We start from the raw sequence: 26,502 nt of genomic DNA, 5'->3' as shown, positions 1-26,502 counted from the left end.
TATAGATGCTCTCGTTCTCATATTTGTTCTAATGATTAAATCACACCTTGAGCATATATGCTCTCGTTCTCGTATCTTTGTTTATTAAGTTTTTTTTATCAGGCTACTAGTTTTGGTGCAACCACACGGATGGTACCTGCTCCAAATTCAGCAGACAACAAAGCTCCCGATTAGGCCAAAACTAGAACAATTTGGTATAACAGTTCGAAACATGCATTTTATTCTATCGATCCTGCGCTCTTTGCTTCACCAAAGTGAGAAGATTAGTGGCCAATGGAATACCAACAAACTTCGTTACCACAAACGATGTTACAGAGAGAGCCCAGCTTTTATTTTGGTGAATTTCCGTTCGTTTTCATAAACCCACTCATTTGAAATCTTTGGGCAGAGCACTTTGGGTCATCGATATATATATATATGTCATATTAAAATCTTTTTTTTTTATTCTAAAATCTCTTAAAATCACCTTATGTAATCTCTTAAAATCTCACCAAATCACAAACTATTTTTTCTTTTCTGAAATGAAATATCTAACAATTCCACAAAACAATCCCAAACACTCTTTTAAAATCTCTTAAAATCCAAATTTCATAAATCCCACCAAATCCTCCAAAATCCATCTTTCAATACACCTCCTAAGATCCATTGTCTTCAAGCTTGTTTCAACCAAAAGCGTGACTTATGTACATACGTAAAATCTAAAATCCATTTTTTTTTGTAGTCTATAAAAAGTAAGCAAATAATTTTTTTTTCTTTGCTTTTGCTTCACTCTCCAAGCGATTTCCCATAAGGAAAAAACAAAAGAGAAAAAGATAAAATTTCACTGTTACTAGATTAGGATCCATGTTAGAGTACGGGTTGAGAATCTTTTTATTTATATTGTAATTTTTATATAAAATAAAATTTATGTGATTATTTTTTAAAATTTTTTTTTGATAAAATATTATGCAATAAAATTTTATGCTAAATATGATGACTTGAAAAAAACACATATTTTAACCATATGGTGGTGGGCTAGTAGTTCCCATCTGGTTGGAACTTGGAAGAGTTGTCCTGTTGGTCCAGATCACAGATCAATTCTCCCATATGCGGAATTGCTATTCATTTACTATGTGGCCACATGGATATGGACCCTTACTTACGGTCCATTTGAATACCCGGAGAGAGGGTCTATCCGTTGACTGCACCTCCTCCAAGGATTAGTTTTGGGCCCTTCCATTGGCCTGGGGATTTACCCTTAGTTATATATAAAAAAAAACACATATTTTGTAAGTTTTATATTGTTAATGATTCTAGATAAGTACTCGTACTATAACACGGGTTAAATTTCTTTTTATAAAATTTTTTGTCTTTTATATTTTAAAATGAAAATTTAATATGTTGTATTTATTTATGTATGTGAAGTTATTTCAATGTATATTCTACATCATGACTTGAATGTCATTATAAAACATAATTTTTTGTAAATTTGGTTTTTAAAAACGAGTTATTATATTATGAGTAATTCAATATATGTTATAATTTTTGTTTTAATATACTTGGTTTCTTGAAATTCTTTTATATTATAGTTTGACATATTATTGACCATTGCTATAACAAATCAAATTAGAGCGTTTATAGTTTCTAACTTTTTGATCTATTAAATATTTATGATATTCTTCAAAATATCTCAATATTTTAAAAATATTTCAAAATAAATTATTTAAAGTTTCTTATATTATATATATATAATTATAAAATTCAACAAAAAAATATGAAATTGAATTTAAAAATTCAAATTTTGACCAGTTACTCAGTAAATTTTTTAATTCAATAGATATTATTTTTCAAGAATAATATTGCTAAAGCTTGAATATTTTCTAGATTGACCAACTTTTTTTTGTTTTGAAAAATTTAACTTATGGTATATCCAGAAATAATTTTTTTTAATTATAATAAATAATATGATTATTTATTTGTTTCACAAAATAGACTCATATATAAAGATGAGAGGTGAAGTATAATGATAATTAACAAATTAATATTGTAAGTTAGATATCAAAGGATTTTATTTGATGAATAATTTTATAAAATAAATTAATATGGTAAGATGATATCAAATAGTGGCGGATCCAGGAATTTTTTTTTACCGGGGTCAATTAAATTAGTTATAATTTTTTTCCATTATAGTCTTCTCTACAAAATATATGTATATAAATAAAATTTGTCTGAATAATTTTAATTGATTTTGCAACTATTTTTGTAATTATTAGGTTTTGAACCCATGCTACGCGTGGGTTTATTTGATATATTTTGATAAAAATTATATATGATTGGTGACGGTAATAACATATTATCTCATAAAAATTTAAAATTAATACTAAGGAAACAAATTAAATTTCAGATACACAATTTTTTAAAATATAAAAATCAGTTGTGTTATAAAATCAAATCTGATAAAAAAAAATCATGAATTTAACTCGACGTCCAGGCGAGGCAAATCAAACTGATGACCTCACATATCCTAAACTATTTTTTTGACCACCAGAAAAACAAAACAATTTTATAATCATGAATTTAAGTCATTTTCATATTTAATTGATCGCTACCACCTATGTTTTCGTGTTTTTTATTCAATACTTTCTTATTCTTCATATTCTTACTTGTCATTTTCATTGTCAAATTTTGTGGTAATTGTCATCATTACTTTTACCGTTTGGTTCTTCGTTATACTCTTTTTCTTCTTCTTCCTCGTCAATTTCTTCACATTCTTCCACTGAAAAACTTTTTTTAGACTACCACACAATTTGTTAACCTATCAAACTCCAAGAACAAAATCATTTATTTTCTCATAAAATTTGTAAAATTCATGAAGACCAGCATAGTCAACACATGCACCCAATTATTGATAATTTTATCCATATACTTATTTGGTTTTAGATCTACGCGTTTAGAAACTTCTCAAACCAAAATCCTTACTTTGGTTTATAATATTTTAAAAACATAATAAAACATACTAATAATTATTTATTTAATATGAATCATATGATATATAGAAATATGAGTACACTATAAGAACATATTAATTATAAACAAATAATATCAATTATATTATATCATCAAATAATATGAACTGTATCATATTATCAAATAACTGTAACCGTATATAACATTAACCACTTGAACCATAACCGTATTTAAACGTAACTGTTTAACCGTTTATTAAACGGTTCTGGTTAAGGTTTAAAAATTTCTAACCATAATCGATGGCTATTAAACCATAACCGTGACAACCGTAACCCTGGTTATGCCTATGTATAGCTAATAAAACATGTGTGTTTGTCGTCCATCTTTCTTCTTTAAACCTCTAAATTTGACTCAAACATCAAATTAAGGTCTTGCAATGTCAATCCTTCTTCCTTAGACCCAAAAAAAAAATTAATGAAAGAATATCAACTCATCTATAAAATCATACAAAAATATGTTTTACAGCTCATAAGAAATAAAAAGCACAAATATAGATAAATAAGATAGTTTATGTATTACATCAATATTTATAATATTTTAAACTTTTAAAAGGTTTCGAAATATAAAATTTGAACCTTTTAAAAAGTTTCAATATTTATAATCTTTTAAACTTTTAAATTTTAAAACTTATAATATTTAAAAACTTTTTAAAAGCTAAGAATTTTTAAAAGTTTTAATATTTATAATATTTAAACTTTTAAAATTTTTAAATATTATAATATTTTTTGAAATTTTTTAAAGTTTTAATTTGATCAAATAAAAAACGAGATCAAACCAAATAAAAATTTTAAATTTGGAAGCCTGATAAATCGAGTTTTTCTGCTTATTCGTTGTTGGAAGCATATTAATCTTATTTATACTGGTTATGAACTATTGTCTAAAAAATTTCTAGCCGATGTGGGATATTGTGCATAGTTCTTTGATTTCCATAAATTTAAAATTTTTCTTTTTCTAAAAAATTCTGGAAATTTAAAATATGTTAATGAATGACATGTCAAATCATGATAGGTTGTTTTAAATAATTCTTAATATATAAAATTCTGGAGATTTTAAAAGATGTTAATTAGTGACATGTCTTATCACTATTGATTGTTTTAAATCCTAGGTGGACGGCCTTAGGAGCTTATAGCTTCTACATTTTATTAGTATAGATTTTGTGATTATAACGTTATTTCCTTCTTTAAAGATACACAATTTAGTGAATATAAAAAAAAGGATGATAAACTATGTTAAATAGGTAAGCTCTCGTTATGGCAAAAAAAACAGTAATAAAATGTAACAAAATGAGACAAACAATAGCCTATATCCAGAATTTGGGGGGTCAAAAACAAAACTCTCTACCAAATCAGCCAACACATCAGAGATGCTAAGCAACATATCAAATATCTATATTTAAGTGTATCAAATGATTTTTTGGATATTCTTAAGTGTATGCATATAGTTCACGGATTGACCAATTAATTTATAATTTTTTTTTGTAATCAACCTATATTTAATCTATAACATATTTTGTAACCAACTACCAACCTATAAATATTATATAGTCATACTTGAGTGAGTAGATAAATGGTATGGATCAGAGGTTCCCACGGTATAATAATATATATACTAGATAAAGATAAGACAGAAAGATTAAAGATTTGGGAGACACTACAACTGTTTTCTACTGAAGAGATGTAAAAGAAATGTATGGGGACTTCACCTGATAAACGGATACTAGAGCATCTGACGACCTCTAACTGCAACGCCGAATATTCCAGAGGTGATCGGTAGTGTGCACTCAGCAGAAAGTGTCTTAGAGCAAGTGGATGGTACCTAGCCTTGATTTATACAGGTTCAAATATTCTGCATTAGCCATGAGAAAACACACACCCAAAGAAGAAGACTTAGTTTTGATAATAGAACAAACAAGAAACACACTGGTCTAATGGTAACAGAGTTGTCCAGTGAATATCTCATCTCCACGTTGTTGCTAGTGACATGGGCATTATGCAAGCTGTAAGTCACGGCACTATCTTCGAAAGCAGAACATATCTGGGCGATCACATGTTCATGATGCAGGGATTTTAGATATACACCACCACCTAGAATGTCAAATCTAGGAGACAGATAATGGGTGCTCATTGCGCTGCATCCAATGTGCCACCCTCTTTTGCACCAGGATGGCATATTGTAAACTATATGCTTTAAAAATTTTAATTTTTTTCTAAAGCTCATATATCTTTAGAAATATCTTGTAAATCTTATAAAATTTTATAATTTTGCATACTATAAAATGAATATTTTTAAAAATGGATAGATAAAAGATGCATATTTCTAATAAAAGTATCATATTTGTATGGTTATTAGATAAATTAAAATTAATTAATATAACTGATATAGCAATCATACGCGAACTATTACTTACTTATTTAACTCATGATGGATGAATTGGTCAGACCAATTCACTCACATGTTTTAACCACTTTCGTTTGTTAAACAATGAATTTAAATAAGAAATCAAAACAACATCAAGCAGAAGAATTCTGCGACCAAAGATATGAAAACAGTATGCAAAAAAAAAAAAAAAACAAATTTGCGTCTGCCGGGAGTCGAACCCGGGTCTATTGCTTGGAAGGCAATTATCCTAACCGTTGGACTACAGACGCTATCGATTTTAGTTTTTATTTATGGTTTATATATACTTAATATTTGTTTAAAAGATCGCTAAACACCAAAGCGTTTTTCTTTTCATAGCCGTGGATTTAAGGATCACCAAAAAGTAATTCTTCGAAAGCTAAGCTTCAATGATGTTCATACTTTTACACTTCAACTTTACTCAAGACTGATAAGTGGAAGTGCTTTTTATGTAGAACAGAAATTCATAAATATACTTATAAAAGCAAACACTTCTGTCTATATATCATTCACTACAAACAAACGATTAACCTTTTGCTTTCTGACAGCTGCAACATACATGGACATTGTGCAAACAAAGTAACAAACCACAAACCAAAAAGAGGAAAACTTATAAGGAAAAATATAGAACATATACTTGGAATGAACCACCGTGATTATACTGTTTTTCTTAACAAGAAGAAAGGTTTTCTCTGGGATGAAAAACAAAAAATAGAATCGAATAGAGTAAAATGCCAAAACGATGCGTGTTTAACGAGTATTGCTGACAATTGAGGTCTTGGAAATTTTACGAAGCCACAGGTTTGGATGTTGCCTTCTTTACAGCTTCAGCGTAGGTCCTGTGCTGATAGGTTAAGGTCGACTCCAGCAAGTCCCACAGAGATGTCTTCGGGTCCCATCCTGTTTTTCATAGTAAAAAATCTATCAGATTTAGCTATGATCTTTACTCTCTTAAGCATATTATCAATCATTTGAGATGTGGGGATTACCGAGTTGGCGGTTAATGATGGTCATGTCTGGGATTCTCTTGTCACTGTCGTCATAACCTTCCCCGTAAAACTCTTTGGAGCTAACATCAACCGTTGGGCTCTCTATGGCTACCTCTCCACTCACTTTAGCGTAAACCTGAAACATGATTCGTTTTAATATTTGAGAACCAGAGAAAGATAGAAAAATCCACCAACTCTTTCGGTTGTTTTGAAACCAATCTTCCTCACCTCAGTCATCATTTCAGCTAGCTGTCGTACTGTAACTTCGTTGTTTGGATTGCCAACATTGAAGATATGCCCATTTGCCCTCTCTGGGTTTTCCTGAACCGCATAAACAACATATCAGTGCAGGTTCTTTTAGTTGGAACTCCTTTAAAGTTTAACAGTTTGTAAACAAAAAACCACGAAGAATGATATAAGCAATAGAACGTACAATCATCAAAAGGACAGCTTCGATAGCATCTTTGATGTAGATGAATGTTCTCTGTGATTCTCCACCATCCACAAGCTTGAGAGGCTCACGGCGTAGAAGATTCTGAAAGATACATAGCAAAGCGTTAAACAAAAGTTTGCAAATATACAGAATGACATTGGATTAAAGACTCGCCTTAGCATACTTACATTACTAAAGCAGGCGAGGACACGTGGGACACCTTCGCTAGGACCATCAATGCCGGGGATGAAATCCATCCTAGGTCCAATCCAGTTAAAAGGTCTTACAATGGTGAACTCAAGTCCATTCTCAGCACCCTCAGCTGTCACAAGAAACAAATGAAGTCAAGCGTGAACCTTTTGGTTCTTACCACATCCACATTATATTCACTCACATGTCAGCTAAGAAAAAAATACTTACCATAAACGAGTCTCTCAATCAGTTGCTTTGCACACGCATATGACCACCTCTGCTTCTCGATTGAACCAAATATGCAAGGGGAAATATCTTCTTTAAGAACATAGAAAGAAGGATCCTGTAGAAAGCACAACAAACAACATTAGCAAACAATGAAGCCAACCTTAGGCAGTTGAAGTTCAAAAAACCATGTTTTCTACATGCTTAAGATCCCAGACGTTCCTAAAATGAAAAATATAAATTATTCTAAGCTTGTACAGGTGTGTGATAGTCTAGTTGTCTCAACTCTTAACCGAATTCATAAAAAATATATATATGAAACCCAATTTCCAATTCATGTGGCTAGGAAAAAGAAAGAAAACGTCAGCTTCAACATGTTCCTCAGTACATTCATTGGTTAAAATTGATAAAAAAAAAAGACAATAACATGTTGAAAGCGAAAGGTGCAAAAAGGCATTACGTCACGCAGGGGATGATCCTTAGGAAGAAAGCTTCCTATGGTTTTTCCATATACTTCACAGGTGGAAAAGTGAATGAGACGCTTGTTGTTCTCAGAGCAGTACTTCACCTACACAAAACCAACACATCAACCAATCAATTTCAACTAATAATAATGAGAGGCACATAACTGTTTCCATCAATTCTTTAGAACAACAGCTTAAGCAAGTAATGAACGAAGTAAGGAAACAAATACCACTGGGAGCGCATCAATGAAATTGCTGTAGATAGTATCAAGAGGACGCGTATTGTAATCAGCTGGAGTACAGATCGCAGCTAGATTAATAGTCTGCAGAACCAAACATACAAAGATCAGAATTACATCAGAGCATCACCAATCTCAACACTGAGAAAACAAAAAAAAACACAGATCAACATATCCAAATTCTGAATAACAGATCAGATCTGAGACAAGAATCACTATCAATCACGATCACACTAACCATCACACTTAACTAATAAACAACGAAGAACAGAGAGATAGATACGAACGAAGAAACATTTGATAAGCAATTTTATTTACCAGATCCGCCATCTTAATAAGTCCTTCAAGCCTGGAATCATGCTTAATATTGATACGATGAAACTGGATCCGACCACTCCATTCAACGGAATCAGGCTCAAGCAAGTGTTTGATCTTATCGTTGTAAACATCGAGCGCAAGCACCTTATGCGGTGTCTCCGTCATCAGCTTCTCACAGAGATGTGAACCGATGAAACCTCCGGCTCCGATCATGCATATCGTCATCGGTTTTATCGGTCTTCCATCTAGATCCACTCTATTAGCTCCGCTCGCCATGATTACTTTCTCTCTCGAGAAGATCAGATCAGAAAAATAAAAAATCAAATCCTTCGTTTACAGTAAAGCTTTCTCTCTCTCTCTCTCGAGGAGATAACACAAAGCGTTCTAATGGTGACGGTGGGATATTTAACAGAGAAGAAGAAGATGCATCGCATGTGAACAACGGAGAGGCAAATTGGTTTCGGCGTAATTGAAAAATATTATTATCAACTCTCGGTATCGGAGCGTAGTATTTACGCGCGTTATCTGTATATCCACGTGATCTCGTTTTGATTTTTAGAGGATGTGAGCAAGCAAAAATATCCGTTTTATTATTTCTTCGACTAATAATGATTTTATATGATTATTAATTATTATTATGATTGTTAAATCTAGTAATTAAGTACTAGAATGTGTTTATTTCATTAATTAAAAGTTCTTTTCACAAGATAAATCGTCATATGGCATATAAGTCGGCAGAAAAGATCTTACCCCAAATCTAAAGTTTTTTTTAAGTGACTCAATAATAGAAAAATGTGGCAAAACTTGATCAGATTAATATTTGCATTTAAAACCATTATCCCGCAATTACAATTATGTTTGTTAACAATCGAAAAAATGAAAATAAAGACATTTGAAACCTATGTTGCATAAAAATTCATTTTAAATCTGTTTTTCATTTCCAAATCATTTCGGAAACATAAACTTGTGAAAATACATAAACAAGTCACAAAAGTATGATTTCTATAAATCTATGTTTGGAAATATGGTGGAAACTCCGTTTCTCGTGTAAACACTACAAAAAAATTTTCACTTTGGAAACTTAATAGAACTATGAAAATTCATAATACATATAAATATACAGTATTATTAGTGTTTTAATTAAATTATTCTATATTTATGTTTTGAATTTTTGTTGTTTCAAATATTTTTTAATATGGTTTTTATGTTTGGTGTTTTACTCTATATATATATATATGTATATTTGTATGTATATATACGTATATTATATATATATATATATTTATATATATATATATATATATTTATATATATATATATATATATTTGTATGTATATATACATATATATATATATATTTGTATGTAAACGTTTCCATTTCCTAATTCTAGAGAAAAATCGTTTTTTGTTTCCGAAATATTTCGCTTCCGCGTATACGTTTATATTTTCATGTAACCTAGTTTAGAACAAAATATTAAAAGCTTCTAAAATGATCGGATAATGATCTTAGGTGGAAGTTGATGGTGATGGTAACCTCTATAGATGAGTTTCGATTCAGGAACTTGAAGCTCATCAAAATGATTTTGATTTTGTTTTGCTCCTTGTCTTATGCGTTTCCGAATCTAGAGAATGTCGGATTGCTTTTGTATGGCTTCTATTTAGGTACTCTTTGACGCATCAGTAGTCTCGCCGCATCTGGAAGTGTATTAAAGTTCTGAATTGGGCCTTTATTTGTCAGGTTATGAAGTCTGATTTGAAGAGATCATCTCTCATTGTTATAGGAGGAGGCAGTTGTTGATCGATGTTTTGGCCGTGGGCAGCATTGATACAGCTCATTCGCATAAACTTCAGAAGAGAAGTTTGATTTGTTTGTTTATGACATAGTGTTTGCCTTAGTTATTATTGTCAGTATGCCTCTATTCTTAGCTATTGGATTTGTTCTCTTTCGAATGCGGTTTGTAACTTTCCTTCTAGTTGTTAGTTGTTTCCGGAGATTTATACTTTGTCCGCTGGCTTAGACTCCCTTTTTTGGACTTTAGACTCCCTCTTTTGAGCTATAGACTCCGGGGATATCTTTATTTTCCGCCGATTTATGTATATCACAATGTAAACTTTCAAACAGTATCAATAACATTAAATGAAAAAAAAAAAAAAAAAAATTGATCAGAGAAGAATTATACAGCAGTACCCAAAAAAATAAATAAAGTAATTATTTTGGAATCAATACAAAGAGTCTTCTCGACATGAACGAAAACTTGACCAAGTAGCATTGGAGATTCCATTTTTTATGACAAATGTTAAAAATTGTTTGGAAAGATTTAGACGTGCAATGCTAAATCGACAAAGGTTTTTAAAGTGGATTAGTTACACTCCATCCTTATTAACTACCCTTAATTGCATGTACGTACTATGAGATTTGATGCAATGCCATGTTTACGTGTTAGCCCCATTTTCTATGAATATCACATGAGATGTTTATTTAAGATTGATAAGAACTTTTTTTATTACCGTTTTTATTTATTTATAAGAGTATATATTATTTTTAAAACAAAAAGTTTATAGTTTGATACACCACTAAAGCTACAAATACACATACTTTAGTGTAACTTTATTTGGAATTTTGCATAAGATAACGTTTTCATATGCGATTTACTCAATTTACATACCCATGATAACGTTTTAGTAACTACGGCTGCCCAAATGCTCTTTTCGGTTAAATTTTCCAATACGATAAATAAAATTTTCATAATGATTAAAGACGACCTATAACTTAGTTATGAAAATTTTATTATCGTATTGGAAAATTTAACCGAAAAGAGCATTTGGGCAACCGTAGGTTCATGTGATTGCCCCATAGCTAGTGAGCTGTTCGACCGGTCGATCATTGATCCCACATGGTCAGGTAAAGAAAATTAATCTTATTATAAACATGCTAGTTAGTGTTTTTTTTTTTTTTTTGTCTTTTCTAAAAAGGATTGAGACAAAAAAGAAAGAGAAACAAATGATGAACAATAATAATCAGGTACAATTCCAAGAAGCAACAACCTCGAAACTCTCATCACAAAACCCCAACCACACTTTTCTTTGAAATTTGGATGTTGTACAAATCCAAATTCATGAATTCACTTACTTATTGTTCATAACTTTATGTTTTTATAGATGATATAGTACTTCCTACTGGCTATACAATAAATTTCCATGCGATGTTTCCTATCACAAAATTGTGTATATATGCAAACATCAATATCGATATAATCATCTTTTTTTTTTTTTCTGTCTGAGCTTTTTTTGACTGATCAAATACACCAATGCTAGGTTCTTCGTTTCACTGTAACACGGTCCAAACTTGATTCAAACTCGTGCCTCAAGTTATATATATAAAACGATAAGAAAGACTAAATATATGTTTATCTAAAAACATATAAATACACGCCTAGATCTAGATGTTTCTTATAGAATAAGAAAAGAGAGAAAACCTTGTATATGCAAAGATTTTTTTTCATTCTTTTACGTAGAAGCTCTCATTCTATTTCTCTCACTGCTCAAAGCTTGAGATGTCGTCGTTTTATAAAAATAAAATATCGTGAAACAGCTAGATATATACTTATATCCAAAACATGATTGGAGTCATTCATTTGTAAAATATGAATTCGAATGGTCGTCACAAATGTATATATATACTATATAGCCTTATAGAGTATAACATTGTCTAATGGAAATTTTGTTTAATGTACCATATTTTCCACAAAATTTTTCAAATATACCACAATCAATCAAGATTCCTTTTCTGATCTACCATAAATGTGAGATAGAATGACGTTTTTGCCCTCTTGCTAATATGACAAATTTCGTAGACAAGTTGAGGAGTACAAACTTGTCCATTAGCTTAAATTATTTGTCTAGAATATAAATAAATAAATGACTAGTTGTCTCTCCTTTGTGCGAGTTTAAAACTGGTCCACCGAGTTAATAAAAATGTTGTTTACTAGAAATTTTGTAATCATCTAGTACATGACAAATTTAATAGAGGACAAGTGGACATTATGGACAAGTGTAAAACTTGTCTATCGAGTAAATAATGTATTGTCTTTGTAAAATAACTTGTCCATGATAAAATTAACAGTGGACAACCTGGTGCGTATAATTGGTCCATCGGTCTTGCAAGGAGAAGCGGAAAACTATGCCAACGACGAATGGTCAGATCCGGTAGTGAAAGTAAGACCAGCGACAAAACTAAAGGCAAGGGCCAAGAGATATATATGGGGAGGCGATCTGGCGGTTCCGGTTGGTCCGGCGAAAGAGCTCCGGCAATGGTGGTGGTAAGAAGAGATATATATGGGGAGGCGATCTTCATTTCATGTGTTATATACGGTCCAAACTCGGTCCGTTCCACAAGTTTCACTTTAATTGTACGAAAGACTACAAATACAAGTTTCTTTTTAAAAAGAACATCTACCAATTATGATATCTTAATTTCTTCAAGATTACCATTTCGTATGGTACAAAACAATGAAAATATAAGAATGCAATTCACATTTGATTTCTAAACCAGTTTCCTTCTGGTTAATACGAAATACTAATACATTTTTTTGAACAAATCTTATTTCCTATCTTTCCACATTTTCTTGATTAGTCTTGATATCCTCGATCCACCAAAACCACTTAATGACTTACAAATATATATAAAACTCAATCCTAACCATCCATCAAAGATTGATTACTCTTTTCCGGTTTTAAAAATCTTCGCCTAGCACCGATTACAACCCTGCAAAATCGCTAAACCCATCCTCTTTGCTTTGATTAATGACTAATCCCGCCTAATATAAATTTTTCGATAATGCTTATTTAATTCGATATGTTTAATTTGATTATAACTCGCCTAGTCCGATTACTCCCAACTTAATTTTGTGTATACCAATTATTTTTTGAGCCAAATATAAATCAAATATTTTTTTTGTTATTTAGACATCTAAACTAAGAGTTTGTGATGTTTTACAATAACTAATGTACAAACTTTTAATGAAAATCATAAAGTTTTATTTTAAAATTACAATTTTATATGTTTACCGTAATTTTAAAGACAATATTATAGTTTTATATTTTATTTGATATTTCTTTATAACATAAATAAAATTATACATATATTTAATACTATATATATTTATATTTTATTATTCATTTAATAAAATAACTCTAAAACTAGTCTCCGATTAATCACCGTTTAATATCCAATTTTCTCGCTAGGCGCTAGGCCCACCCCAACCGCCTGACTAGCGCCTAACGATTTTTAAAACATGGCTCTTTACCAAAGATATTCTTGTTAAAAATGCCACTTTAAAAAAAAAATCTTTTAGATATATTACTTTTTGAATAGTTTGTGGATTTTGCCACTTTTGAGAAAAAAATTAAGTATTCTCCATTATTTTCTTGATACAATATGTATTTCGTACTAAATACTAAATCATAAGAACAAATAGAACCGACTAAACTCAAACATAACGAATAAACACATATTAAATCGTATTAATGTAACTTGCAAAATGGTAAAATCCATAAACTATTCAAAAATTAGTAAAATCAATAAAAACTATGCAAAAAATGGTTTTCTCCTAATTGATTCCTTTACAAAATGATATGTTAGTAACTTATAAGTGTTCCTATGTGTGCCACGTCTCAATTCATATGTGTGCCACGTCTCAATTCATCTCTGCGCAGACTAATTTAGATACTCAGAGACACCTTAACGTGTCAATAATGCATTGGTTTCGTTTTGTTTTGTTTTTTTTTTCCCTTTTCTTCATTTGACCCTCTCTCTCTCGATACAATCAAGGAACACACTCTGCTTCATGAATCGATTTATTCTCTGCCCAGACTTATTTAGATATTCAAAGACACCTTAACGTGTCAATAATGCATTGGTTTCGTTTTGTTTTGTTTTTTCCCCTTTTCTTCATTTGACCCTCTCTCTCTCGATACAATCAAGGAACACACTCTGCTTCATGAATCGATTTATTATCTTCCCAGACTTATTTAGATACTCAGAGACACCTTAACGTGTCAATAATGCATTGGTTTTGTTTTGTTTTGTTTTTTTCCCCTTTTCTTCATTTGACCCTCTCTCGATACAATCAAGGAACACACTCTGCTTTATAAATTGATTTATTCTCTGCCCAGACTAACTTAGATACTCAGAGACACCTTAACGTATCAATAATGCATTTGTTTCATTTTATTTTGTTTTTTCCCCTTTTCTTCATTTGACCCTCTCTCTCTATACAATCAAGGAACACACTCTGCTTCATGAATCGATTTATTAAAATCATTCCTAGATTTCGTATAATCAAAATCAACGTACAAACCAATCAACGTTCTGATCGGAAATTGCAGCCGAGGGCACTGTAGGTAAGCAAAGAAAACATCTCCTCTTCGTCATATTCATTGGTAGTTTTCTTATTAGAAAAAATCCCTTTGTTAATTGGATCGGGGGTTCCAATTTGATGTCGAATTTGATTATGCGAATAAAATCTAGGAATACTTTTCTTTTAGTTTGAAGTCAGATGTGAAGGTCATTCTTATTGGTATCTTAGTCGAAGGTTTATGATTCTGAGACTTATATTTGCAATTCAGTTTTTGGTTTACTGCGTCGTCTAGTTTAGATTGTGGTTTCTGGGTTTTCATTTCATTAGGTTGTCTTAGATATTTATGCTTTGTCATTGGTCAAAGTTTGCATTTAGTTTTGAGAAATTAAGTTACTTATAATGCTTTTATATGTTTTTATCATTCTATGTATTTGTTTCTTCTTATAATATCGAGTTTTTAGTTTGATTTGTTAGTATTGTAATATATGTTTTAAAGTTTTTATAATGTAATATATATTTTTTAAAAATATAATGTATTATACTATAACTACAGTTTCTAGTTTTATTTTCCTAATATTACATAGATTCTATATCCAACATTTATAACATTATAAAATATACTTAAAATGCATTTTTAATATATATTAGATAAGACACTCATATTTAAGGATGACTAATGGGAGTAATAAAAATAAAAACAAGTTAGTGAGAATCTAAAACTAGATTAGTATTATTCTAATCTATATATACATTTTTGGAGACATTTATAAAATAAATCTTGGAGTTGGAACTTATTTACAATCATACCATTAACATTAATCTTTTAATTATTTTTTACTTTAAATAATATCAAATTTGGAATCTAACTTAAGAAGATTTTTTTCTATTCAAATTTCCAAAAGTATTGGACCAACACCCATTAGCATTAAATATTTTATATTTAATTAATCTATTCTCTAAAAAACTGTTGATAATAACTTATTTTCTTGAAAGCCAAGTGATTAAACTGTTAATAATAACTTTAATTTTTTTAAAAATTTGGGGCCCGAACTAACACAAATTGTTAAAAAAAAATTTACATCTTCACCGAAGTGTTTTTTAGTAGCTAATATATTAATATATAGATTTTTAATCCATTCTAATAAGAAACAATTGATATAAATCAAACTTTACAAAAAAACTCTCCACCATTTTAATCGACTTGCACAACTATAAATATAAAAGTGTTAAATAATATAGAGATAAAACAATCAAAATTACAAATTCAAATTGTAGTATACTCATATAATTATACAAATAGAATATATTATGTAATATTATTATCTCTACATTGTAAATAAAAAAGAAAAATCACAAAAAATATATTTGTTGACTAAATTAAATTTAATGAATAATAAAGATATCCTAACTTGTATATAATAAACCACTACATGTAGACAATATAAATTATACACTACATAATGTAATTGATGTAAAACTAAAGTAGATTAAAAAATACAAAATATATTATATACATATATAGTTAATATAATAAAGAAATTTTATTTTACATTTCTAAATAAAAAATATAGTCTCACGGTGTACCGCGAATAAATATCTAGTATTATTTAAAGTTTAAAACATTCATTTGAGTATTAATGATGAAAATGCTCTAACCAAAGCTTTGACTGGCCATAAGTCTTACTTACTATTAACATCAATCGCAATAATCTTTGAATTTAGTTTCATTACCATTTTAAACACGTTGATACAAGGAACATTAGGTACTCGTTAGTCAAACTCCACTAACCAAAAAAATCCATTTATAACATAAGAATTTAGAATGGTTACAAATATAAATAAGGATTAGCATGTTTTATATACAAAATTACTTATAATTCCCACAAAATTGAATTCTCTCTGTATCACAATAGATGATGGCCCCGATTGGTAACGGCTGTTACTTATGACTGTAAAGACTTTAACTTTAAAATTTTAGCTGTAGAGAATTTAGCTGTAGATGCTTTAACTGTAGAAACTTTAACTGTTAAAATTTGATTGGTAACAAATACTTTTAAAGCTGAAGCTGTTACTTTTATTACTAAAATATATTGAAATGATGATAATGAAAATAAAAATAATTATTATTAAAATGGATCTTAAAAGAAGGAGAAAAAAATAAGAATAATTAATGTGTAAAAATAATTTATGTAAAATTTATATATAAACTTTTGGAAAGCTTTTAAGTATAATGGGGGAGAAAAAAATAAAGTTTTATATTTTTTTAATTTTAAAACCTGGTTTTGACGTTTTTAAAATTTTGAGAAAACAAGGAAAGAAAAAAAATAAGTGACTTACAAAGCTTTAAAAAAAATTAAAGTCAAAAAAGTTTGATTGGCAAATAAATGGCTTTCAAGGCTTTAATTTTTTTTAAAGTTTTAAAAGTCTTGTACCAATCAGAGCCGATGTTTTAGGATTTTTTTTAATGTTTAACTATAAATGCATTCTTTATTTATAATAACATATTTTTATAATTAGTAACTAATAGTAATCCATTAAACTTTTAAATTCTCATTAGTAATTCTTGAAATTCATAATTTTTTAATATTAATTGATTAAAGTATACAGAAAATCAATTTTTTAAAAAAAATCATAAAAAATTATCATTTTGTGATACAAAGAGAGTATTAAATAGTTACAAACATTTAAAGATTGTTGTTCGCTAGAAAAGGAAACAGTTTATTTTTAAATCGGTCCTTTGCCTAAATATAAAGCAGTCTCACAATGCAAATACATTAAACTAAAATCCATAAAGATAATACAGTAATAATAATTATTTTGAAAAAATAATAATAATTAAAAATTCAAACTCTCTAATAAAGAAAAAGGCTAATTCGTACGACATGGGTTGTATAAATTAATGAAGAAGGTAAGAACAAACAAAAACATTAATCCCAAAACTTTTAGCATTTTTTTTTAACATCAGTAAAAAACAAGACCTCGTAACCAATGAACCTGCCTGCCGTAAGAAACTGACATGATGGTCATGGTGGTGTGTAGTTAAAGAGGGATATTATGAATGTGTCAGATATATATACATCAAATCATCAATCATAATTAGCTGAGATGATACTTATTTCTTTATTCACTAATACTCCTTCTGTCTTTCAAATATTGATTGTTTGAGGGATATTATGAATGTGTCAGATATATATACATCAAATCATCAATCATAATCAGCTGAGATGATACTTATCATTATTCACTGATACAAATCTTCTTTGGACTTGTAAAAAACACAAATCGTTAAATGTTTCTTTCGTTTTTATTTTCTTCTATGTTAAAAAAAAATCACGAATTACATAAGTTCTTCAAGTAAAGTACAAAATAGAAAAAAGCTGGAATAGTAAATAACATAGTCCCAATAGTGGTAAAATCTGTTATTTCGTCCCTACTCTGGTTCTTCTGCATAAAGCATATACAGACTTCCAATTCATGAAAAAAGAACACAGCCTTTCTTTATTTTTTTTTATTTTTATTTTTATAATAAAAAGTTAAAAATACGACGACCCAACAGTAAAGCACAGAGGAAATTACGAGGAACGTGGTCACGAAGCTACAAGGGCAAATCAGTCAATTGCATATTTCTGAACGGTTAAAAAGAAAGAAAGAGAAGGCAAAGCGGCAAGGGTAAAATCGTCAGAAACGAGGAGGAAAAACAATAAGGGTAAAATAGTAATCTGGCATTATATTTGTTCCTTTAACTTGCAGTTTCTCTTTAAAAACGGAGACGTCGTCGTCCCACTCTCTTCTCTACACAGTAAACCATTTAACTTCTCATTTTCTCTCTCTCCGTTTTTGAAAAGATTTTGTTTCTACTTCTGGAAGGTTTCTTCTGCTTACACAATCACAATGTCGAATCGCGGCAGTCACGGCGGCGCTGGTCGTGGCGGCAGAGGTGGACGGAGGTCTGACCAGTCTTCTTCTGGTCACGGTGGCCGTGGTGGTGCTCCTGTTTCTCGCGGGAGAGGTCGTGGTAACGTCGGACCCGGAGATCTGACGGCGACGCAAGTTCCTGTTTCTGCCGGGAGAGGTCGCGGTGTCGTCTTGACCGGAGATCCGACTGCGAGTCAAGTTGCGTCTTCTTCTAAGGCGACGGTGTCTGTTGCTTCTTCTTCGTCTAAAGAGGAAAGCAAGGTTTCTTCTACTACGGAGTCTTCTAACGCTGCTGCGGCGTTGTCGAAGCTTGAGATTACTCCGGCGGAGACGAAACCCGAGGATACGCTTCCACCGGAGTCGTCGAAGGCGGTGACGCATCAGTTACGGCCAGGGCGTGGTACTGTGGGGAGGAAAATCACTGTTCGTGCGAATCATTTCCTTGTTCAAGTTGCCGATCGTGATCTCTACCATTACGATGTAAGTCTCTCTCGTGTGGTGGTTTCAAATATTTTCGTCTCTTTCATGGGTGATTTTTGTTTTTTTGTTTTTGTAAACCTTGTACGTCTTACGACTTTGATTTTGTCTTTGTGTTTTTGTTCACTAGAATCCGCGTTTAAGACTTGATTTTGTCGTTTGTGTTCATCGTTAGGGTTTTTTTTTTTTTCATTTGACGAATCTACTGTTGTTTGTTCTATTATACTGTTGATCTGATGTATTTTCGTATGTTTTTTAAAAAGTTCGTAGAGATTTTTTGAGATGATGAATCTGTTTTTTTCAGGGTCTGTGTTTATTGACTTGTTTTTTTTTTTTTTTTTTTTTTTTGTCATATAGCGTTGTTGTTGTTTTCATGAATGGAGTTGTACGGCTAAAAGTTTTGTTTTTTTTTTGGGTTACAGGTTTCGATCAGTCCTGAGGTTATATCAAAGGCAGTGAACAGGAACGTTATGAAAGTTTTGGCTAAAACATATAAAGATTCTCACTTGGCAGGGAAGACTCCTGCGTATGATGGAAGGAAAAGCATCTATACTGCTGGTGCTTTACCTTTTGAATCGAAAGTGTTTGTTGTGAATCTGACGGAAAAAAGAGCTGATGGTTCTTTTGGGTAATGCCTTTTTTTAACTCTTCGTAGATGGGTTTGTTTTGTTTTGTTCAGAAATGCCCTTTATTTACATTTTTTTTTGTTTGTTTGGCATTGTGATTTCTTTCTGGCAGGAAGGACAGACAGTTTAAAGTTGCTATAAAGCTGGCGTCAAGACCTGATCTTTATCAGTTGCAACAGTTTCTGCGTCACAAGCAAAGAGATGCTCCCTATGATGTTATCCAAGTTCTTGATGTTGCTCTCAGGGATACGCCCTCTCAATAGTAGGAAATCTGGAATTTGCTTAAACTTCCTTATTAACAAAAGCTATGCATAGACTTAAGATTCCCTGTATTACTTCTTTGCAGTTATGTCTCTGTTGGGAGGTCTTTTTTTAGCACTGGTTTTGGTCAGGGTGATTTTGGAGATGGTATTGAGTACTACAGAGGTTATTTCCAAAGTCTAAGGCTAACTCAGATGGGCTTGTCGCTTAATATTGGTAAGAACATGTTAAATGTTTTCCTGGGTTGATGCTGTTGATTAAATCTCTTCTTTTTGGTTGAGGTTTCAATAATTCTACTTGTTTTTTATTTTGAGTGGAGATTATTTTGATGCATTTATAGCTATGTTTTTTCTTATGATGCAGACGTTTCAGCAAGATCATTCTATGAACCGATTCTTGTCACAGACTTTATTAGCAAGTTTCTGAATATAAGGGACTTAAGCAGACCACTTAGGGACTCAGATCGGCTTAAGGTACATCTCTGACTTTACTCCACATTTAAATTGTTAATATTATGCAAGAGGATGCCTTTTATACTTTGAAAATCATATGTTGGTATCTAGGTGAAGAAAGTTTTGAGGACACTAAAAGTCACGTTGGTACATTGGAATAACGAAAAAAGTGCCAAGATCAGTGGGATTTCCAGCTGTCCCATCAGTCAGCTAAGGTGAAGATGCTTACTTCATTGAGCCTTAACCAAGTGCAGAATCATTGAACTTTGTTCGTTGTTTTTTCTTGAAAGAGGTGTTTGATCTTTGGTTATAAAGTAGCGGATGTTTCTTTTGTTCTTATAATTTCAGGTTCACGTTAGAGGACAAATCAGAGAAGACGGTTATACAATATTTTGCTGAAAAATATAATTATAGGGTGAGATACACGTCTCTACCTGCTATCCAAACTGGGAGTGACGCAAGACCTGTTTACATACCCATGGAAGTATGATTTTAGTTTAATCATCTACTCTTTTATCTCCATCATTTTCTTGGATGCATTATGTATCATTAAATATCTGGTTGTTTCTGGTTCTTGCAGTTATGTAAAATTGCTAAAGACCAAAGATACACCAAAAGGCTCAATGAGAGGCAAGTGACGGCGTTGCTAAGAGCTACCTGCCAACGACCTGCACAGAGAGAGAGTTCAATCAAAGATGTAAGTTTTATCCCCTTTGCATCACTTTTACAATAATTCTTCCGTCGGAAAAGGAGTCTTCAATCTTGCACGTCTGTTTAACATCACGTTTTTTTTTTTTCTATTATTAGTTGGTTGTGGAAAATAATTATAACGCTGATGATGTGAGCAAGGAGTTTGGGATGTCAGTGACTTCCCAACTGGCCTCGATTGAAGCTCGTGTACTTCCTCCGCCATTGGTGATTTTCTCGACTACACTTTTGTTATTACTTTGCGTTTTCTTTTCAATGTTGCTCATCACGATGTTGTTTCTGTTTACAGTTGAAGTACCATGAGAGTGGTAGAGAGAAAATGGTAAATCCATCGCTAGGACAGTGGAACATGATTAACAAGGTAATACTGTAATTGACTATCATAGGCTTTTTGCTTTCTGTAGGCACTTGAAGCTAGATATGATATATACTTCTATTTTTCTCTTTTGATAAATCTTATATTTCTCAGCTTTGGGATTTGGATGTGGGAAGAAAAAGTTCTTTTTGTGTTCTGTAGGAACTTGAAACTAGTTACGAAATGTACTTCTATTTTACTCGTTTTGATAGATCTTTTATTTCTCTGCCTTGGATTATGATGTGGAAGAAAAAGTTGGTGATGAAGATCGTACTTAATGCCTTTATTGTTGTTTAACGTGTGTTTTAATTTTTTTTGGATCTCTTACCTCCCTTTGGCTGTGATATATGTGTGCTACAGAAAATGGTTAATGGAGCAACAGTTAAGTCTTGGACTTGCGTAACTTTTGCTACACGGATTGACCAACATTTACCGGTAGAGTTCTGCAAACAGCTGACTGAGATGTGCGTCAGCAAAGGAATGGTCTGACTTATCTCATGCTGTTGGGTTCTTGTCACAATGTCACGCCCGAAAAGTTACTAACTGTTTTATATTATGTATACCAGCAATTTAATACACAGCCTATTATTCCGCTCATCTCTTATCCACCTCAAAGTATTGAGGAAGCTCTCCATGATATCTACAAAAGGGCACCTGGTCTCCAACTATTGATTGTCATATTACCTGATGTGAGTGGATCGTATGGTAAGTCTGTAAAAATGATTGGTTATATTTGGTGTAAATTTATTTCGACAATCTGTTCCTGAAGTTCTTTTTCTGTCTGCAGGAAAAATCAAAAGGATCTGTGAAACAGAATTGGGGATCGTCTCTCAGTGTTGTCAACCAAGACAAGTTGTTAAACTCAATAAGCAGTACATGGAAAATGTCGCATTGAAGATCAATGTCAAGGTCTAGTCATCTATGCATCTTATTGTTTCATGTTTTAATCATTCAATTGTACTTATATGATGGTGTAAAACGGTTATTTTGTATTACAGACTGGGGGAAGGAACACTGTTCTTAATGATGCTATCAGAAGAAACATACCTCTTATTACTGATCGCCCAACCATAATCATGGGTGCTGATGTTACTCACCCGCAACCTGGAGAAGACTCGAGTCCATCTATTGCCGCTGTATGTATATCTTGATTAATACTACTTGTATCTCATTTCATTACTGATTCATCAAAAATGGTAATTCTCTTTAAACTACAGGTTGTGGCCTCTATGGACTGGCCTGAAATAACAAAATACCGAGGATTGGTTTCTGCTCAGGCTCATAGGGAAGAAATCATTCAGTACCTGTATAAGCTGGTACAGGATCCCGAGCGAGGGTTAGTCCACTCTGGTTTAATAAGGTAAGAACAAAATATCTACAACTTTTTATTCTATTTTCTATTTTTTTTGACAAGATCAATGAAAGGGGACAGTACTTGTGATTTCAGGGAACACTTCATAGCATTCAGGAAAGCTACGGGACAGATACCTCATAGGATCATATTCTACCGGTAAGTGATTTTCCTTGAAATGTAATAATCTGCTCATGACCATGTTTGGCTTTACTTAAATGTAATAATCTGTCTTTGAGCAACTGACCATGTTTTTTTAATGGGTTTCTCTTTATGCAGTGATGGAGTAAGCGAAGGGCAGTTTAACCAGGTTCTGCTCCATGAGATGAATGCTATACGCAAGGCTTGTAACTCTCTCCAGGAGCATTATGCTCCTCGTGTCACTTTTGTGATAGTCCAGAAACGACACCACACTCGATTGTTCCCTGCTCAACACGGGAATCGTGATATGACTGATAGGAGTGGCAATATTCTCCCAGGTTTCCACAATCTCCTCTTCATTTTTAATTCCTAATTCTTCTGATGATTAAATCTTAAATATATTTTCATTTCTTCTTAGGTACTGTGGTTGACACTCAAATCTGTCATCCAAATGAGTTCGACTTCTATTTGAATAGCCACGCTGGTATACAGGTATTGATTGCTTCCAAGAATCTAGACCCAAATTAATGAGATCATGGTCTCTGCATAGTTTATATTATTAAGTTTCTTCGAATGTTTGAATGGTAATAGGGAACAAGCAGGCCTGCGCATTACCATGTGCTTCTCGACGAGAACGGTTTCTCAGCTGATGCCTTGCAAACGCTAACCAACAACCTGTGCTACACGTAAGGAACAACATTGTACATTTTCTTTTTTGACAACTTTGACTGTCTGAACTTCTCTCGCTAAACAAAGTATAAAACTATGCAGGTATGCAAGGTGCACGAAAGCAGTGTCAATTGTGCCACCAGCTTACTACGCACACTTGGCTGCTTTCCGAGCTCGTTATTACATGGAGAGTGAGTTCTCAGATGGAGGCTCGAGCAGGTCGAGGAACACAACAAGTGGAGGACCAGTCGCTTCGCAGCTCCCAGCAGTAAAAGACAACGTCAAGGAAGTGATGTTTTATTGCTGATGAAGTGATGATGATACTTCTCTCTTTGACCAGTTTTAAATGCCGTTAATAATTTCGAAAAAACTCTATTCGGCTCTCGGGTTTTATCTCCTTTTGGGTTTGGCTTGGAATACTTTAAAGGACTCAGCAGACTTTTTCTCTTAGGATTATATTTATGGGTTTTGCTGTTGACGATGGTCTGATGACTAGTTTGTCGTTTGTGAAAAACAAAGCGTTAATCATGGGTTTTTGGATAATGTCCTGGCTCATAAGTTTTCACATGAATGGTATTTTGCCTTTAGGTTTTTTGCCATTGTCTTTGAAAATTTAACTTATATGCCACTGTTTTTTACTCTTCTTTCTTTACTTTTATAGTTGACTTCACATAATTTTGATGAAACTGAAATTTCAAGTCATGATTTTTACCTACGTAGTAAGGAAGCTTTTTTATTATTTGGGAGTTGGGACTCAATGTAAAAGGCTAACCGACTCTCATCCGTAGGTAGAAAAGGCTCCTTTTCAAACAATATGCTCTCATCAGCAGCGCAGCCACAAATCAAACCCTAACTTCTCCACGTAAAAGAAAAAGTATATACACAAATTCTCGGCGAGAGGAGATATCAGAATCGAGTAAGCCATGCTGCGTCTTCTGGGACATGTTGGTTTTCCCATTTCCTAGTGGTCTCAGTCCTGATGAGATTTATAGGAATATGAACTATTTTCTTGAGAGGATGGGTTATTGCGGTGCCTTGTCAATCAAGGCTTATGTTGATGAGGGGAAAAAAGTTCTTCTCGGATCCATCATCGATCGGAGACTATAGGGAATCAGGAATCACCATCCAAGAGGCTCAATCTGAATCTACGAGAGTTCATAGTTTGTTAGTTGACATTGGAAAACCCTGCAAGGCTGCAAGTTATTGTGAACCATTAAATTTGATGGTAATCTCCAAAACACATCAAAAGATAAAACGGACTTCTTCAGCGTCCTTGAAGCTTTGAAATATAGATATTACAATGTTCCTCTTAGCACTACCACATGATGTTACTGGACATTGTTTTCTGCGCAATGAACAATGAACCAAATTTTATGATGATGTTAATCTTAGACGAAGCACCAACAGAGACCAAGTGCAACAGTGTTATTGAAGCTTTGGAACTGAGAGGTTTCAGTTTAATCATATCTTAGCACAGACTAACGGGATCTTACCAATAAAGCAACTAACCAAACACGACTTTAAATCGTATTGTAAAACCATAAGCATGCATGAAGCAAAGCCTGTCGTCTTAATTTCTCGAAAAATACCAGGCGCCCCTAACTTAGTCACCTTGTTGGACGCGGAGGATTGGGAATCCTGAGTTGTTATATTCGTGTATGATATCAGCTCTTGAGAGCGAGGAAGGGGGTTTCACGTATTGAGGCAATCGCTGTTTATTTTGGTAAGATAGATTTGAACCAGAAGATACAATGGTCAATGGGTATCATAAAGCTGGATTCACTGTCAGACGCGTAGGTTCATCAAGGGAATAGCTGAAAGTTCCTTTGATGTTATCGGACATTGTTATCTAGTCACTTTATGGAAGATCAACTTTTATTATCATCTCAAAACCCTTGAATGGCAAGCTTTCAAACGACTTGGGCAGAGTTGTTGAGAATTTGAAAGAAGAAGGTATCGATGTTTTATTTGCATTGCCTATGTGTTATGGATCACACTTGGAAGCTCAGTATGGTCTGTTAAAACTTAAAAGTTTATCAGCTGACAACCACAAAAGTTGCCTTTGCTACTAATCGCCAACATTGTTGTACAAAAATGTTCTACCAGTCTCTCTCTCTCTCTCTTTTTGTGATCCTGTTTATGTAAACCAACCTTGCATCAACTTTTCATCTTTGTTGTTGTTAAAACTCGGGTTCAAATGATTTGTTCTGTTCCCATCATCATTCATACTTCAGTCTCTTCAATCAGGCGTGATTTCATTAATCATTAGAGAGTGTCACAACATTTTCCTTCTTTGGTACGTAAAAAACTTTGTTAACTCCAAAATGCATATATTAAAGCCTCTATTTGCTTTCATTCAATCACATGAGCAGCAGCTATAATTTCTAAATAGCAAAAACTGCCGGATTGTTATACAAGCATGGCATCTCTCTTGTGTTGTTTAAATAAATTAAAAAGGCTGTTGCTCTTATGATTGCTGTTACCTAGATAAAATAATTGCTAACAAAAAAAACATGATTTTGTTCTTGCGAGATTAGACCCTTTTAGTTTCCATTGTGGCATTGTCAAATCTACAAATACCAAATATGTAACCAAGAGTTCCAACAACGGTAGCAATAGCTATGACGAAAAGTAAGAAACAACGGTAAAATATATATATATATATATATTAAAGAAAATTTGGAAGAAGAGTGTAAAAAAAGAAGAGAATATTATCAGATATGCCATACACAGTAACAAACATTATCACAAATGCCAATTTTTCTTTTCTTTTTTCCCGCCTGCCACACATCTATTGTCAAATAACTTTTATACCCTTCATCTTTTTTATCTAAAATTATTATAAATTTTTTCTTTCTTTCTTAGACATACACGATCAAAACTCTCTTTTCTCTCTTTCTACCGACTGTTCATCTTCTCCTTCTT

The 26,502-nt window shown here is 32.2% G+C and overlaps 2 protein-coding genes and 1 non-coding gene across 3 annotated transcripts; 1 reads left to right on the top strand and 2 right to left on the bottom strand.

Moving 5' to 3' along the window:
- Nucleotides 1-5,582: 5,582 nt before the first annotated feature.
- TRNAG-UCC (transfer RNA glycine (anticodon UCC)) lies at nucleotides 5,583-5,654 on the bottom strand. The gene has a single exon. It is a non-coding gene; the product is annotated as a tRNA-Gly (tRNA).
- Nucleotides 5,655-5,847: 193 nt separating this feature from the next.
- LOC104786935 (UDP-D-apiose/UDP-D-xylose synthase 1) lies at nucleotides 5,848-8,852 on the bottom strand. The gene is made up of 9 exons (XM_010512416.3): nucleotides 8,264-8,852; nucleotides 7,937-8,029; nucleotides 7,703-7,810; nucleotides 7,246-7,360; nucleotides 7,014-7,147; nucleotides 6,826-6,927; nucleotides 6,621-6,713; nucleotides 6,393-6,528; nucleotides 5,848-6,303 (listed from the first exon to the last, which is right to left on the bottom strand). The coding sequence occupies exons 1-9, from the start codon at nucleotides 8,537-8,539 to the stop codon at nucleotides 6,191-6,193; spliced, it is 1,170 nt and encodes a 389-aa protein (XP_010510718.1). The 5' UTR covers nucleotides 8,540-8,852; the 3' UTR covers nucleotides 5,848-6,190.
- A 5,161-nt stretch (nucleotides 8,853-14,013) lies between these two features.
- On the top strand, nucleotides 14,014-24,176 carry LOC104786934 (protein argonaute 5). The gene is made up of 22 exons (XM_087450276.1): nucleotides 14,014-14,665; nucleotides 18,179-18,328; nucleotides 18,490-19,017; nucleotides 19,437-19,642; nucleotides 19,753-19,902; nucleotides 19,987-20,117; nucleotides 20,265-20,374; nucleotides 20,465-20,568; nucleotides 20,702-20,837; nucleotides 20,934-21,050; nucleotides 21,161-21,268; nucleotides 21,351-21,422; nucleotides 21,777-21,899; nucleotides 21,983-22,121; nucleotides 22,204-22,325; nucleotides 22,415-22,552; nucleotides 22,634-22,776; nucleotides 22,864-22,926; nucleotides 23,047-23,246; nucleotides 23,327-23,400; nucleotides 23,500-23,594; nucleotides 23,680-24,176. The coding sequence occupies exons 3-22, from the start codon at nucleotides 18,514-18,516 to the stop codon at nucleotides 23,882-23,884; spliced, it is 2,940 nt and encodes a 979-aa protein (XP_087306402.1). The 5' UTR covers nucleotides 14,014-14,665; nucleotides 18,179-18,328; nucleotides 18,490-18,513; the 3' UTR covers nucleotides 23,885-24,176.
- Nucleotides 24,177-26,502: the final 2,326 nt, after the last annotated feature.

Source organism: Camelina sativa, chromosome 5, assembly GCF_030686135.1.
Source record: "Camelina sativa cultivar CO46 ecotype springtype chromosome 5, ASM3068613v1".
Classification (NCBI taxonomy): Eukaryota; Viridiplantae; Streptophyta; class Magnoliopsida; order Brassicales; family Brassicaceae; genus Camelina; species Camelina sativa.
The sequence above is the reverse complement of the archived record's forward strand: the minus strand, read 5'-3'. Positions and strand labels throughout refer to the sequence as shown.

Coding starts and splice junctions, on each gene's coding strand:
- LOC104786935 (XM_010512416.3), bottom strand. CDS start 8,539: ATGGCGAGCGGAGCTAATAGAGTGGATCTAGATGGAAGACCGATAAAA. Junction 7,361..7,702: donor AGGATCATCCCCTGCGTGAC/GTAATGCCTTTT, acceptor TGCTTTCTACAG/GATCCTTCTTTCTATGTTCT. Junction 6,304..6,392: donor CATCATTAACCGCCAACTCG/GTAATCCCCACA, acceptor TATGAAAAACAG/GATGGGACCCGAAGACATCT.
- LOC104786934 (XM_087450276.1), top strand. CDS start 18,514: ATGTCGAATCGCGGCAGTCACGGCGGCGCTGGTCGTGGCGGCAGAGGT. Junction 19,018..19,436: donor GTGATCTCTACCATTACGAT/GTAAGTCTCTCT, acceptor TTTGGGTTACAG/GTTTCGATCAGTCCTGAGGT. Junction 21,900..21,982: donor TGTGCGTCAGCAAAGGAATG/GTCTGACTTATC, acceptor TATGTATACCAG/CAATTTAATACACAGCCTAT.